At 43.6% G+C, this 16,598-nt stretch overlaps 2 protein-coding genes across 2 annotated transcripts; both read left to right on the plus strand.

Annotated features, from left to right (window-relative positions):
- The first annotated feature begins 838 nt into the window (after nucleotides 1-838).
- zgc:113274 (uncharacterized protein LOC552925 homolog) lies at nucleotides 839-1,961 on the plus strand. The gene is made up of 2 exons (XM_060069971.1): nucleotides 839-1,217; nucleotides 1,948-1,961. The coding sequence occupies exons 1-2, from the start codon at nucleotides 839-841 to the stop codon at nucleotides 1,959-1,961; spliced, it is 393 nt and encodes a 130-aa protein (XP_059925954.1).
- A 3,140-nt stretch (nucleotides 1,962-5,101) lies between these two features.
- On the plus strand, nucleotides 5,102-6,803 carry LOC132471074 (N-acetyltransferase family 8 member 3-like). Its single transcript, XM_060070076.1, has 2 exons — nucleotides 5,102-5,209; nucleotides 5,412-6,803. Exon 2 carries the CDS (start codon nucleotides 5,414-5,416, stop codon nucleotides 6,077-6,079), a length of 666 nt encoding a protein of 221 aa, XP_059926059.1. The 5' UTR covers nucleotides 5,102-5,209; nucleotides 5,412-5,413; the 3' UTR covers nucleotides 6,080-6,803.
- The last annotated feature ends 9,795 nt before the right edge of the window (nucleotides 6,804-16,598 follow it).

Here is a 16,598-nt window from a genome sequence, read left to right on the forward strand (position 1 = left end):
CCAACCCCCCCCCCCCCCCCCCCCCCCCCCGGTCCGTGAAACTTTTCGGAGAATCATACCGGTCCTTGATGCTGAAAAGGTTGGGGACCGCTGCCCTAGACTACCCAACACTAGCACAATAAGTTGACATTTGTAACCAAGGTTTTCAATAGATGATATCAATGATTGATATTTTAGAGTCTAGAGTAGCAAAATTCCTCAAATGCGCATGAAACCTCAAATAGCCTAAGAAATTTTGAGATTTGATAAAAATATCTGGTGTGTTTGGAATTCCTAAAAAAGTGTTTGCAGATAAATTAATCCATTCATACTGTAGGGGTGAACGGGGTAATGTGAGATTGGGTAATGTGAGACACCACCTGTATCTAGGCAACGGTACACATTTGTGGTCATGTGACCGTTATGTTTTCAAGCCCCTCGCATTTTCCCTTGGCCATGAAGGAGAGAACCTCCTGGTGCTGTGGTAAGCATGTTTTTTTCACTTTTTTTTTTGCATGTAAAAGTATATTTTCTTGCTGTTGACTTGATCAACTGTTGTGCCAAAGCAAATTGATTCAGGTAGAAAAACTTATATCATACATGTTGATGAACTACCAACATATAAAACCATGTAATGATGCTATCTGAAGATTAGCCTGAATTACTAAGAGAGGTCGTTTTTTTCTAAAATGGTGGTGGTGGGTTGAAGTGAGACAAATGCTGTGGGGTAAAGTGAGACAGGGTCTCACTGTACCCCACCACGAGGCACAAGTTAAGTTTAGTCTTAAACATATTTTAATGTAATATTACATTACATATGTTTTATTTTTAATGTCATAAACATTGTAGAAAAGCCATCATGCCAAGGCAGTACAGCAGGAAGACAACCTGGGGCAAAACAACCCTCAAGGAGATGGAGAGGGCAACCGCTGAGGTCAAGGAAGGGAAGATGTCTTTAAGAGCAGTTGCAAGGGACAGAAATATTGACAAGTCAAGCCTCCTAAGATTCATGAAGAAAAAAGAGAAAAGGGAAGTAAAATCCGTAGCCTGGGGTGCAGTAGCTGAGGCAAAGAGAATATTCACAGATGAGATGGAGGGGGAGCTTGCCCAACACTTGAAACAACTAGCTGACCAGTTCCATGGCCTTCCTCAAGTTAAGTGCCGTCAACTGGCATTTGAATATGCAGAGAAAAAACATATCCCTGTCCCTGCCAATTGGACAAAGACACAATGTGCAGGTAGGCTAGGGTGTGCAAGAGATCAAATGCTTCTGTAGGTTAACTAAGGCCAACTGATCTTGCCACAAAGCTAAATCTTATAATAATGAATTGTCTACTCTAGGTGCAGATTGGTTTGGCAGTTTCCTAGCACGTCGCCATCTCTTTGTCCGAACTCCAGAGGCAACATCCATTTCTCAGAAGAATCAAGGGAAACACGAAAGAGTGGGAGAGACCCACGTTTACTATAAAGGAAAATGATGTGGCACATGTTCATAAAAGTGATGTGGTGAAGAAGCTGCCTCAACCTAAAAGGCCTGGAGGAACCACACGGAGAGAGCAACTCTTCATCTTTCCCTGTAACCTTCAGGGCTGGAATGTAGAGTAGCCTAATAGAAATACATAGAGCACATCCAAACAGTAGGCTGATGTTCTATTCCAGGTGGATCTAGTCTCTGTTCTGAGTCCCAGGCTGTTCTAGCTGTTTCTTTTTTGTGTTCTGACCCCCAGACTGTGTTCTAATCCATCTGGTTCTATCTGTCATTTGAATGTTAATCAAAACATTTTGAATTATACTATGTTGTATTTGATTTTGTTCAGAGTTACTTTCAAGTGTTTAGAAAAAAAAAAAGTGCTTAATTGACCAATCCCCATGATTCTGTTACTAGTCTGAAATTAGTTCTGGAATGTGTGGTTGTCAAGCTAGCTGTCAGGATTCTAACTGTTACAACATGTGTTGTTATGGTTTCAGAGTGGATAAAGTAAGTGGATCAGTTTACCCCCAGCTGATTCACTTTACCCTCCTTGATTTCGCTGGTCTGTCTCAGTTAACCCATAAGATTGGGTAAAGTGAGACACAAGACCACTTTTTAAAAAACGATCATATTTTCCCTGCCCTTCGTCCTGAATACATTCTGATAATTTCCATTGCTAAGAAACATAATAATAATAATAATAATACATTTAATTTAGAGGCGCCTTTCAAGACACCCAAGGTCATTTTACAGAGCATATAGTCATCATTCAAAACTATGTAAAAACAGACTAGGAATAAAAGAAAAACAGAGGTTAAACATGAAGAATAATAATAATTAATAACACTCAAAGACGCCTACAGTGAAGGGGGGACCTCACTAGAACGCTCACTACACACACCAGCTTGAGGTGGAGAGTTAGTGATGAGGTGGATAGTGAGGGAAAAGAACATTTAAACACTATCGACCATATGTAAACACTATCGATCACATTTAAACAATATCGACCACGTGTAAACACTATGGACCACATTTAAACACTATGGACCATATTTAAACACTATGGACCACATGTAAACCCTATCGACCACATGTAAACACTATCGCCCACATTTAAACACTATCACCCACATTTAAACACTATGGACCACACGTAAACCCTATCGACCACATTTAAACATTATCGCCCACATTTAAACACTATCGCCCACATTTAAACACTATGGACCACATGTAAACCCTATCGACCACATGTAAACCCTATCGACCATATTTAAACACTATCGACCACATTTGACATCGACCACAACATCCTGAATTAATGGGAAATGTGTACATTTTATTGATTTGTCTGTCATTTTAGCTCGCTTAGAGGGGAGCAGATGTAAAAAATGTCTCACTTTACCCCACTCTCTCCTACAGTAGTGTGTTTAACGATCTTCTCATCTGCCAAACAGGGAATCTGAGCCGCAATGTGGTCCACAAGTCTGTTGTGTCTGGCAATATATATGGTGCATTTCCACAAGCGGTGTGGTATGTCAAAGGTGCGATTAGGTTTGATAAGGTGCGGTTCGCGTTTCCACCGCCAAAAGTGGTCGGGGACGGAGCGATTAGCCATACCTATTTTTCAGTACGCCTCGTAGGGGTTCCAAGTGGTCTGAAAGGGTACCGAAAAGTTGGAGCTAAACACGCCGTTCATTGATTGGCCGACAGAATCGTCCCTTCCGTGCGACAGAGGGATAAAAATGACAAACACAGTAACGATAGTTATGATATTATAACTCTAGTTCTATGATTGTAGGCGTACCCAACCTGCTTCTGCTCTCCCCTCAACAGAGAAGAGAGCGCTGTTTTTTCAGCGTAAGCAGAATGTATTTACCATGCGCTCTTCTTCAGCAAACAACCATAAACCTTACAGGTTGTGACAAGAAGAAGCGATGTAACTCACAGCTGAGTTGAATTTCACATAGGCTGGGACAGACCTACTCAGGACCGAGCAGGGCCCTGCTTGACACACATACACATGCACGCACACACACACGCACGCACGCACGCACACACACGTCGCACACACAGACACACACAAACACACACACACACACACACACACACAAAGAACGGCAAACAATGGCCCTAGGCATGCCCCCTGTATAGTCAAAAAACACGCTGACTAGGGTTTAGAAAGAAACCGAGATAATATTGTAAGGCTGGTTGAGCTTGTTGGGACACTGTCTAAACAGAAGACCCGCCTGCCTACATATTTCATTTCAGACATCACAGATCTAATCCCTGTTTAGTCAGACAAAAAGCCTTTTGTCTGATTGTTTCAACTGAGCGATAAAGTGTGCTTATTGCCTCTACTACCTTAATCGCAACAGTATCTTTTGTCTCTATTATTATATGTGTCTTTTAGTCTAAAACAAGTCTCAGCACATAGCAGTCATAAACCTGGAAAATAACCTGCTTGGAAACCTGTTACAAACCTGCATACAAATCTTACACTGCAGATAATTGACAGACACCGAAGTTAGAAAAAGCAACTCCGCGGAGGCCGAGTCTTCGAAGTGAACTTGTTGCGCAGGGTGGAAACATACACTATCTGCCTCACGCGCATTTCAAACTAATTAAAGTAAGTAATGCCTTTTTTATTTTGCAGTGAAATTATATAGAAACCTATTCCCATTCCATTTTTGTATTCTAGCCTACTTCTTTTATGTCATTTATTTAATGATTATCATATGCATGTCATTCATATATTGCCTTTGACTAATGTAACATTGGACTAAATTGGGCTTTCTTTGACATCTTTGTCATTTCCTTCCCTCACGTAGACATGGAGTGGACCATTCGTAGGTATAAGGACCGAGGGATAAAAATGACAAACACAGTAACGATAGTTATGATATTATAACTCTAGTTCTATGATTGTAGGCGTACCCAACCTGCTTCTGCTCTCCCCTCAACAGAGAAGAGAGCGCTGTTTTTTCAGCGTAAGCAGAATGTATTTACCATGCGCTCTTCTTCAGCAAACAACCATAAACCTTACAGGTTGTGACAAGAAGAAGCGATGTAACTCACAGCTGAGTTGAATTTCACATAGGCTGGGACAGACCTACTCAGGACCGAGCAGGGCCCTGCTTGACACACATACACATGCACGCACACACACACGCACGCACGCACGCACACACACGTCGCACACACAGACACACACAAACACACACACACACACACACACACACAAAGAACGGCAAACAATGGCCCTAGGCATGCCCCCTGTATAGTCAAAAAACACGCTGACTAGGGTTTAGAAAGAAACCGAGATAATATTGTAAGGCTGGTTGAGCTTGTTGGGACACTGTCTAAACAGAAGACCCGCCTGCCTACATATTTCATTTCAGACATCACAGATCTAATCCCTGTTTAGTCAGACAAAAAGCCTTTTGTCTGATTGTTTCAACTGAGCGATAAAGTGTGCTTATTGCCTCTACTACCTTAATCGCAACAGTATCTTTTGTCTCTATTATTATATGTGTCTTTTAGTCTAAAACAAGTCTCAGCACATAGCAGTCATAAACCTGGAAAATAACCTGCTTGGAAACCTGTTACAAACCTGCATACAAATCTTACACTGCAGATAATTGACAGACACCGAAGTTAGAAAAAGCAACTCCGCGGAGGCCGAGTCTTCGAAGTGAACTTGTTGCGCAGGGTGGAAACATACACTATCTGCCTCACGCGCATTTCAAACTAATTAAAGTAAGTAATGCCTTTTTTATTTTGCAGTGAAATTATATAGAAACCTATTCCCATTCCATTTTTGTATTCTAGCCTACTTCTTTTATGTCATTTATTTAATGATTATCATATGCATGTCATTCATATATTGCCTTTGACTAATGTAACATTGGACTAAATTGGGCTTTCTTTGACATCTTTGTCATTTCCTTCCCTCACGTAGACATGGAGTGGACCATTCGTAGGTATAAGGACCCTGACAAGGAGACAGTCCTGTCCCTGTACTCCCAAGTCACACATGAGCAGATCTGGCCATGTTTTAGAAATGCTATGAGCAGCCCGCTCTACCTGTGCTTCTCCCTGGGTCTGGGCGTCACTGGCTACCTCCTGGCCTCTGGTTTAGGAGCCCTTGTGCTTGTTTCTGGCTGGGCAGGCCTAGTCTACTACTGCTGCCACAAGTTGTATGCTGACTATGCCAGAGACAGCCTCAAGACGGACATGCAGGACATACCGGCGAGCTACATGGCCCAGCCAGACGACTGCTTCTGGGTGGCAGAGACTGTTGCCACTGGGAAGGTGGTGGGTATGGTGGCTGTGGTGGCTAAGACGAACGGTACAATGAGGTACAGTGAATTGTTCAGAATGATAGTTTCACCTGTGACACGCCAAAAGGGCCTTGGATCCAGAATGGTTCAGACAGTTCTGGACTTCTGCAAGCAGCGTGGGATGTCCAAGGTTACCCTAGTGACCTCTGCCAGTCAAACGGCTGCCATTGCCCTGTACCGGAAAATGGGGTTTAAACTCGTCCTCTCACATACTAAGACACATCTGCCTGATTGGATGATGAAGATAAATAGAGCTACGTATATCGTGATGGAAAAAAATATATAGCCAGTGAGAAACAGCACGTAAAGATCTTGTTAAACATTATTTAAAAAAAGTTGATGTGTAATGTTCAATCCAACAAACATTGAACTTGTGTGTGTTAAAGCGCCAAAGGATGGTAGTGTTGTTTGTAGGCTAAAGGTGATTCTTAAGATACATTTGATACACAAGTGAAACCCTTCTGATCATAACAGAATAAAATGTTGTTCATGTAGCATATATACAAGTGTGGACATTGAGCTACCTACAATTAAACAACAATTACCCTAGGGTAATAATAATAATAATAATAATCCATTTAATTTAGAGGCGCCTTTCAAGACACCCAAGGTCAACTTACAGAGCATATAGTCATCATAAATCGTTAAAAAAAAAGAGAAGAAATTGTGGAAAAAATAAAAAAATAAAAAAAATAATAATAATAAAACAAAAACAAGACAAAACAAAACAAACAAACAATCACGTTAGACGTTGTGTGCGAGTTTGAACAATTTGGGTAATTACCTAAGGGACCCTATTATACCACCAGGTGTGAATTGTGATTAGCCATTACAAGCCAGCCATTCCTGACAGCATATTGTGACTTAGTGACATCATAAGTAGAAGTGTCCTGTATGAAGGGACCGATGTTCCCAGCTCACAGCAAGTAAGGGACCTGAAATGCAAAAACAGTCGTTACAGAATAGCTACATGTATTTGTTTACTGTTTTTACTGTAAACCATTTGTAGTGGCTTTTTTTTTTTTTTTTACTTTACCTTCGTTTTCTTTTGCATGTATATTTTATTTTATTATTTCATTTAATTGTATGACGATGTTTCTGTGTGAAACACTTTGAGTGTGCCTCTTGTATGAAAAGTGCTACATGAATAATGTTGCCTTGCCATTGTTACTATAAAAAAATGTTTGCCAGTGAGTGCAGCCAAGTCACAACTTCTGCTTTGTTCTGTTTGTTTTTGTTTACTTCAGGCACAAAATGTAGCAACCCTGCTTTCACTTGCCAAGAACCACATTGGTTTTTAAGATTGACTCCCTTTTTAAATGGTTGGTTAACAAACACGTTATGGTAGGCAGAGCCAGATAAATTTTGGGTTACTTAACGTAATCCCTGGTTCTTTGATAACAGAGTGAGGTGCGAATCGCCTAGGCGTGACCTACTACTGGAAGCTCCCATTGCACCACGTCTGTCCTTGACAGACAGGTCGATGTGTCACAGGGTCCCGCCCCCTGCACTTATACAGTCGACCCGCCCTCCTCAAATCATTCTATGCCGGTTTCTTTCCGTGTAAATGCAAGGAGGGACGTGTTGGTGAAACACCTCACTCTGTTATCAAAGAACCAGGGTTACGTTAAGTAACCCAAAGTTATTTTTCTAACTTCGCTCTGTGTTTCACTATGGGAGATATAGACCACTCCCGTATTACATATGTCTCCCAAAGCCATGCAAATTCAGCCAGGCAGCAAACATCACTTTGAGTCTGGTGAGATCGTTTCCAGCACGGCTTGAGAAACAGAAGGCCCTGAGACATCCAGCCTATAAAACCTAACAAAGGTGTGAGGCGTAGCCCAGCTCGCCGCAGCACAAATGTCATTCACCGACACTCCCCTGAATAAGGCCCATGAAGTAGCCATACCCCTTGTGGAGTGGGCCCTCAAGCCATGGGGGGGCTGCAAGCCCCTACTTTCATAAACAAGAGATATAGCCTCCACAATCCAGTGGGATAGCCTCTGGCGGAACAAAGGCTTGCCTCTATGGGGAGTGGCCCAAGACACGAACAGCTGATCCCCTTTCCGAAAAGCAGCTGACCGACTCACATATACATGTAGGGCCCGTACTGGGCATAATGTATTGAGTCTCTGCTCCTCCGCAGAGGAGAACGGAGGCGGGTGAAACGCAGACAGTTCCACCGTGAGACACCTATAGGTCGACTCAACCACCTTAGGCACAAAAGCCGGATTGGGCCGCAGGCAGACCTTGGAGATCCCCGGAGCAAACTGCAATCAGGAAGGACGGATAAACAATGGCTGTAAATCACTCACACGCTTAGCTGTGGTTAAAGCTAAGAGCAACACCACCTTCAGCGACACAAACTTCATCCCCACCGCCTCCAACGGCACAAAAGGGTGATGAGACAGGACATCCAGCACCACCGATAAATCCCACAAAGGGACCAGGGGCCTGGAAACTGGGAGCTTGCGACGCGCCCCCTTCATGAAGCGACAAACCAAGGGATGCTGCCCTGCAGGCTTATCCCCAAAGCCAACATGACAAGCTGAGATTGCCGCCAAGTACACTGGGACCTACTGTGTAGGAAACACAGTAGGTCCACCACGGAACACTGATATGGAATGGCGTGCCTCGAGTCGCACCAGTCCTCAAAAACCCGCCACTTGCCACTGTAGAGCCGGCGAGTGGAAAGAGCCCTTGCATTCTGAATGGAGTCCACGACCTGTGCAGGCAGGCCTGCCGCATTCAAGTTCCACCTCTCAAGGGCCAAGCCCAGAGCGCTACGCGGTCCGGGTGCGGATGGTAAATCTCCCCGCCCGCTTGGGAGAGGAGATCCCTGCGCAGGGGAAGGGGCCATGGGTCGCCCGCCAGGAGTTGCACTATTTCCGCCACCCAATGTTTGGATGGCCACCGCGGCGCTATCAGGATTAGCGACAGACTCTGTTCTCTCACCCTGGCTAGGGTGGGGGAGATCAGGCTGAGAGGGGGGAAGGCATATAGCAGCACGATTGGCCACGGATGGTCCAGCGCATCTACCCCTAGGGGAGCCCTCGCCTTGACGCGTTAGCCGATAAGCTACACCTTAAACCAGCGACACCTGTAAACAAATACAGGGTAACCGGAGAAGCAGCTCGCCTTTATGCGGACACTGCCCGGCGGGTGTAGTAACAGATAGCTTCTTACGAAGTTATACTCAGCCGAACCAGGTTAAAAGCCTACGACTGCATTCGACGACGGAATCCTTGACGGCCCGTCTGTGAACTGTTAAGCAGTTTAAAGCTAACCTAGATGAGCTGAGGGAGCTTGAGTAGCTTTCTCACGGGAAGAAAGCGAGAATGATTTGAGGAGGGCGGGTCGACTGTATAAGTGCAGGGGGCGGGACCCTGTGACACAGTCCAACCTGTCTGTCAAGGACAGACGTGGTGCAATTGGAGCTTCCAGTAGTAGGTCACGCCTAGGCGATTCCCATAGTGAAACACCGAGCGAAGTTAGAAAAATAACCCAAAGGCAAACTAGGCACGTGCCTAGGGCCTGATTGGCGGGGGGGGGGCCCAGACAGAAGGACAAAATAAATAAATAAATTAAAAATTGAAATAGCCTATACAAATGTCCTATCTACTATTTATTTCAGTGATAATATATCAATATATATTAATTAACTAAAAATAGTGACGTTGTTTATCTTAATGTTACGTCACATTAACACCAATCAGTTAGGTCCGAGGGGAGGTCAGCGGGTCAAGACTAAGCGGAACAATAAAGCTAGCAGGCAGGTCGTTTTTTGAGTAGGCTAACATTCAAGATGCTTTCGGGTGCATTACGTTTTTTTCAAAACGTAAAAAGAAAAAAAATGAAGAGGAACAAAAGAAGAGACAGAAGTTTCTGTCGGGCAGCCGTCCGACAGCTTTGAACCTGCTCGTGTCAGCAGAGCCAGAGGCCGAGCCAGGACCGGAGCCAGGCCCGGAGCCAGGCCCGGAGCCAGGCCCGGAGCCAGGCCCGGAGCCAGGCCCGGAGCCAGGCCCGGAGACACGGCCCAAAGACGCGGCGGAAGACGCCGTCACAGAATGACAAAATGATGGAAGAACAGCAGCCGGACAGAAAAAGTGAGACCAATATCATTTTGACGGAGCCTCTAAAACCAGAAAGGGTATTGACAAGCTATCCATCTGATCCTGCAAAGTGGGACCAAATTGACGACAGGATGCGTGAGTACTTTGCACGAAACCATCCCTGTCAAAATATTGGAGATTTCTCTGCATCAAAGAGGAAATATGGGTCATTAACCGAAGCTTAACTAAGGAACATTTCTTTAGAAAAAGCTAAATGGAGGAACCCTGTCAAGAAAATGGTTAGTTTGCTCACCGTCTACTGGCACTGTATTCTGTTACTGCTGCAAGTTGTTCAGTATAAGAGACAATAAATTTGGATTTAATGACTGGAAAAACTGTGCTAATCGCTTGCATGAACATGAGAATTGTATGGATCATCGCACTGCTGTGCTAAGTCTTATCTTATCTTATTTGACGCAAACACCAACCTGCACGCCTTCGTCGCCACCCCTTCACCAACACCACCTGGACATACTCTCCCGCGGAAGGCATGGGTTCGGCTCAACCGCCTCCGAACAGGCTGGGGGAGAACCCAGTCCTTCCAGAAAATGACCGGATCAAGCCCCTCAGACACCTGCCAATGTGGGGCTACCCAGACGGTCTCACACATAATCAATGAGTGCCCGACCTTTGGCGCCCCACATGGCCGTAGAGGCCTGGTACAGCTGGACGGAGAGACACTGAATTGGCTGCTGAATGTAGCAATCCCTGTGTGATAGTTCCAAAGGAAATTACACGAAAGAAGAAGAAGTCTTATCATCACTTGGAAATAAAAATGCACTCATAGATTCAAACATAGTACAGCAACAGGAGTCTGAGAGGGTATACTGGCTCAACATTTTGAAACGTATAGTGGCAACTGGCAACTATTTGGGATGCTTGGAGTTAATTAGTCGCTTTGATCCACTACTGTCAGAACATCTAGCCAGACACGGAAACAAGGGCAGGGGAAATACCAGTTACCTGTCCTCTAAAGTTTGTGATGAGTTTATTCAGCTGATGGCTGAGAAGGTTCTGCGGCCATTGTAAAATAAGTTAAAGATGGCAAGTATTTCTCCATCATTGTGGACTCGACACCTGATGTCACACATGTTGATCAGCTCGCTTTGTTAATTCGCTATGTCCTGAAGAAAAGTGGGGAGCCTGTCGAGAGATTTTTGGAGTTCATACCACAAAATGGTCATACTGCAGAGCACATGGAGGAAACACTCAAATCTGAGTTAAAATAACTGGACATTGATTTGATGGACTGTCGTGGGCAGAGCTATGACAATGCAAGTAATATGCCAGGGAAATATTCTGGACTGCAGGGAAGAATAAAAAATATAAATCCTAATACCATGTTCTGCACGTTCTCATAATTTAGTTGGTGCATGTGCAACAGAATGTTGCCTAGAAGCAGTTTAATTTTTTGGCTTCATCCAAAATCTTTACAACTTTTTCTCAGCTTCAAGATTTGGCTACAAAGCTATTCAGGATACTTTGAATGAAATCAAAGTTAACCATGGAACCCCCAGAGCTGCTCAATATGAGGCGAGTCAATTAATAACAGTGATGTACACCCTTGAAACTGCAGTTATGACGGTACTGTGGGATGACCTGCTGAGAAGAATCAATTTAACCAGCAAAGCATTGCAGCCAGTACAAATTGATGTATGAACTGTTCCTATTCTGTACAGTTCACTCATAGAGTTCATAGGACAGGCCAGAAATGATTTCAATGTCTATGAAGCAGAGGCCAAAAGTCTCACAGCAACTGAGGGATAAAAAGCAGATAGCCAAAGAAGACGAGTAAAGAAAGTTATGTTCGGTGAGTCTGCAGGTCCAGAGGTGGAGCGCTCAGATCGTGAAGCATTCCTGATTGACACACATTATGTCATCGGTGACTGCTTGTCACAAGAATTGAAACGACGCATACAAAAATGTGGAGGAAAAATTTGCTAAAATAAAATCAATGGACATTGAACAAATCCGTGCAGCCACAGAAAAACTGAAGAAAATATACCCTCAGGATCTTGAGGAGGACTTTACAGCAGAATTTTGCCAGTTCATCTCAATGGTGAAAGATGAAGAATCAGTCATGGCCTTGTACAAGAAGCTCCTAGAGCTAGGCTTGAGGGATGCTTTCCCTAATGGGGACATTTGCCTTCGCATGTATCTGACATTACCGATTGCAAACTGTTCAGGAGAAAGATAATTTTCTACGTTTAAACAAGTGAAAACATACCGGAGAGCAACAGTAACAGAAAAAAAACGGAATGCCTTTGCCCTGTTGGCAATTGAGAATGGATTTACAACCTCCCTGGATTTTGAAGACATTAAAGAGGACTTTGCCTCATCAAAACTCAGGAGAAAGCATCTGTAAATGTAAGCTTTCCATTTAAAAATCTAAATCTTAATAAGTAAAGTGAATGCATATAAATTAAATGTAAAGTATAGGGCTATAATTTCTACTATAATGAAATGAAATATGAGGGCCATCCAAGTATTTTCAAGTCTCAAACAGCTGTCTTTCAGCTTATATATACATTTTATTATTTCTCCACAAGATCGTGATGATGCTGTCAAGATGTGTTTCTACTGCAATGGAGGCCTGTGGTGCTGGAAGGCTGAAGATTATCCATGAGTGGAGCATGCTAAATGGTTACCTCAGTAAGTGCTGCTGGTTTTATTTATTATTATTTATTGTTGGACAGTTTCTAAATGGTCGTGATAAATGTGAAAGGTCCATGTTTGTCTTCTTGTTCCTATAAAGCACACCGTCCAGAGACACATCCAGACCAGTGGCGAAAACTGCTGAACAGTCCAAACCAGGAGCTGAGCTGCTGAGTGTTGAATACCAGAAAATTGAAGATAGTTGATGCTTGTCCATGAAAATAAACATCTTTACCACTACAGCACACTTTCTCTGACTGCAAATTTTATTGGTCTTTGTATATTTGACTACTTATTTAACTATTCAATTTAATCAACACATTTAATTAGGATTTTCTGCAAAATGCAATTGCTTACAACATTTATCTTTTTTGCTCTGTTTACATAGCAATGCTGACACAGTGACACCTATTGTTGATGTACTGGGACTACTGCCTTAACAATGACACTGGCAATGGATAAGATAAGGATAATTGAATCGCATTTAATAGAGCCATCTAATAAAGTATAAATAATAATAAAAAAAAAAATAGTCTGATAGTATACAACACATGACTTATTTTGGCGTACAAATAACCAACTTGTAACCAAAGACTACTATTAGTAACTTTGGTAAGTGTCAGGGCTAGAGTTAGGGTTCGGTTAGGTTATCGATGGAGGCGGGCCCAAAAAATACAGTCTGCCTAGTGTAGTCCATTAATCCGGCTCTGATGGTAACCCAATCACAACAGCGACATTAAACAAAATGTAACTCCCACAACCAGTGATGCCAGTAACGCGTTACTGGCCTCGGACCACTTTTTTGACCACTTAGTAACGAGTAATCTAACACGTTACTATTTTCAAACCAGTAATCAGATTGAAGTTACTCATCAAAGTCACTTTGCGTTACCATTTTTTTATTTTAACGGATCAGCGATTGGCGTTGAGAGCGATGGAGCGGTGTGTGTGTGTGTGTCTATGTTTCTGTCTGTCTGTCTGCCTGTTTATGTGAGAGTGCGTGTGAAGCGTAATGGTGCGTTCGAGTATTCTCTGCGTACCGACTCGGATCTCGGATCTGATGCCACGCCCACACTTCAAGTGTTTTATTATTTCGCTCGGTCGTTGGAGGAAAACATGGACGCCACCCGGAAAGCTGTTGTCGCGGTAGCATTGGCAGAGGACCAGGCGATCCAATATAAGTAGGCTATGGGCCATAGTCAAGTCAAGTCAAGTATATTTATATAGCACATTTAAAACAACAGTAGTTGACCAAAGTGCTGTACACAAATACAATTTATTTGTGTACATAGGCAGAGATACGGACGCAGTAAGGTATTGCAGTAATACGAGTGATTGAAATGACCATTTAAACCACCAAAGTGGTCCAAGCACAATGGAAACAGTTCATACTTCTAGTCACAATGGGCGCAGCCATCTTGAATTCTGTCTCGGAATTTCGCTCGGTCACCACTGAGTTCAACCGAGATGGCGAGATCGCCGTCCGAGGAAAAGGGGCGTGTTTGTGCGTGTCGCTAGGCAACGTCCTCGGACCTCCGAGACGGATGGATATTAAAACGCACCATAAGTCTCCAAAGATTTCAATCTATCCGAGGCGAGTGTTTACGTCACGCACGTCACGTGGAGATTCATTCGTCCGGTGATTGCCCCGTAAAGCACGCAGTGATATTTTGTCTACGTATTAAAAGTTGGCGGAAGCGGTTGAAAGCCGTGTGTCAGTGTGTGCACCAGTGGCGTGGCTTGGGGATTTTTTTGGAGGAAGCCAAGTGAGGCCAAACCTTTAGAGAAAATAGTGCGTTGCAGCTTGGATGTATTTAATGCAACTACAAGAGCTATTTGAGCGCCTGGTCATTTACCAGGACTTACACACGCCTGTAATCTGACCGACACGACACGCTCTCTCGCTCTCACGCACTCACACACACACACACACCCAAACACACACACAGTCCTCCTAAACATCTCATTAAATTACACATTTTATTATAAATGCAACCCCTCCCCGACCGAAATGCACAAGCCGCTAATGTCATCAATCCTGACACGTCCAAACAGTGCCAGTTTCACAGCGCAGTCTATGTGGCTTTTTGATTTACTGTGCCTCTCGATTGCCCGGGAAAAGTTGGCAAGGTCCAAGAATCCTGTAGTGACCCAGGGATTGTTAAGGGAGCACGAATCCTTGTCAAAAAGAAGACACGGCCAGCAAAATAGTCGCTGAAGTTTGCTGCTGCCAGCTAGCCACTCCGTTCGTGTATAGTTTTCTTCATTGAACATCCGAAAGAAGCCTTGCTTTCTCTCCCTGCGCAGTTTCAGCTTCGGTGTTGGCCTGCCATCGGATTTTATTTTGATTCGCTGCTGTTGTGGTAGTTTGGTAAAATTATTTTTAAGTAAATAATCTAAATCTCCACCTCCATAACTGCACTTGCTAAGTAGGCTACTCAAAAATGAGAACAATTCAAACATGCTAATTTCGCACTATTTGTTTTGTTATAGTTTTTTCGGTGACGTTGATAATGATGCTTTGATTTGATTGGTGTGAAGCCAAGGGCCGAGTGGCTTCCCTTGGCAACCTCCTGACACCCTCCCGACCAATCAGAGGAGGGCAGTGTCATGACAGTAGCCTCACCTGATTGGTCAATTCTTTCTTTTTTTTTCACCAAGGGATGCCAGCTCGGGCTGGCTTCCTCGCAGTGTTCAGTGTCGTGTTTCGCCGGGGCTTCAGTTTATAACAGGGGCGCAGTATCGCGCATTGTGAAATGGTCAATGAGAGGAGAAAATGGGGAAGAAATTACAGCAACACAGCACAAAATAATTAACGAAACTGTTAATATAAATGTTTTTATGGGATGACAACTACAGCCTAAAATAACAGGGAAGCCTGGCTTCCCTTGGCCTCCGGGAGAAAACTCCACTGGTGTGCACCCAGGGCCGTAGCACCAAATTCTGGGCCGCTGTATACAAGAGGTACTGACTTTTTTTTAACTGTGGCAACACTGCCCACAACACAACCTAGAGACGTTATAATATGTAACATTTTCTTCCTACACTTTATATCAAGCACTGGCTTTTGCAATTGGCCTGGTGCACAAGATGGCGTCTCTTAACTTCCGGGTTTTCCGTGGTGGGCACGACTGTTTCCGGTTGTGATAGAGAAGCAGGAAGAAGTGGACAGTTAGATAGTTAGATAGCGAAAATTAGTGTTTTTAAGATTAAGGAGAAGTGGTTAATATATCAACGGCAAGAGAAGAAAACGTCTCTACATTGTTGTGTGCCTCGATGTGCTAATTCGTCGAGCTACAACTCAGAAATTAGCTTTTTTTCATCAGCTGATTTACTTGAGCAACACCTCTGATGAGGACTATAGGCTTTGGCAGTCGAGACTTGTAAGTTAAATAATAACATCCTATTTTTCTTTATATAAGAAGTCAAGCAACTATAACCAGGACTAGTTTGTTATTTCTTTGTTATTTGTTTATTTTCACAGAAACTTGCACCCGTAGATGAATTACTGCTGTTTCTGATGCACCTGTCTGTGGGCCTGCCTCTCAGGGATCTTTCCAACCGTTTTGATATTCATCACACCACAGTCAGCAGAATCATTGCTACCTGGACACACTTTCTGTAACATCTACTTGGTTCCATCCGCCTGTAACAAACCGGATCAGCAGGACTCACCGCTGTGGGCTGAGGGGAGAACTATATCAACACAACAAACAACTAGATCAACACAAAAAACAGAGGCGTATACGGGACAAATGTACAACTTTCAAGAAACACCTTACCAAAGTGCTGTTTCCCATGCTTCTCCACAAAGGTTTCTTCTCCCCATCTTCATCTGTCTCCTATTTTGCTAAGGATGTGATGTCGAAGACACTCTGAGGACCAAGGAAAGAAGGGAAGAAGGGAAGAGGCCAGACGTGGAGTGACCATCAAGGTGTGTCGTCCTAGATTTTTTTTCCTCCATCGTCTTCCTTTTTTCCAGTTTCTACACGTCCCTGCCGGGCCTTTTTCCAGCTCCAGCCTTCCCCTCATCGC

Source organism: Gadus macrocephalus, chromosome 13 (assembly GCF_031168955.1).
Source record: "Gadus macrocephalus chromosome 13, ASM3116895v1".
Taxonomy (NCBI): Eukaryota; Metazoa; Chordata; class Actinopteri; order Gadiformes; family Gadidae; genus Gadus; species Gadus macrocephalus.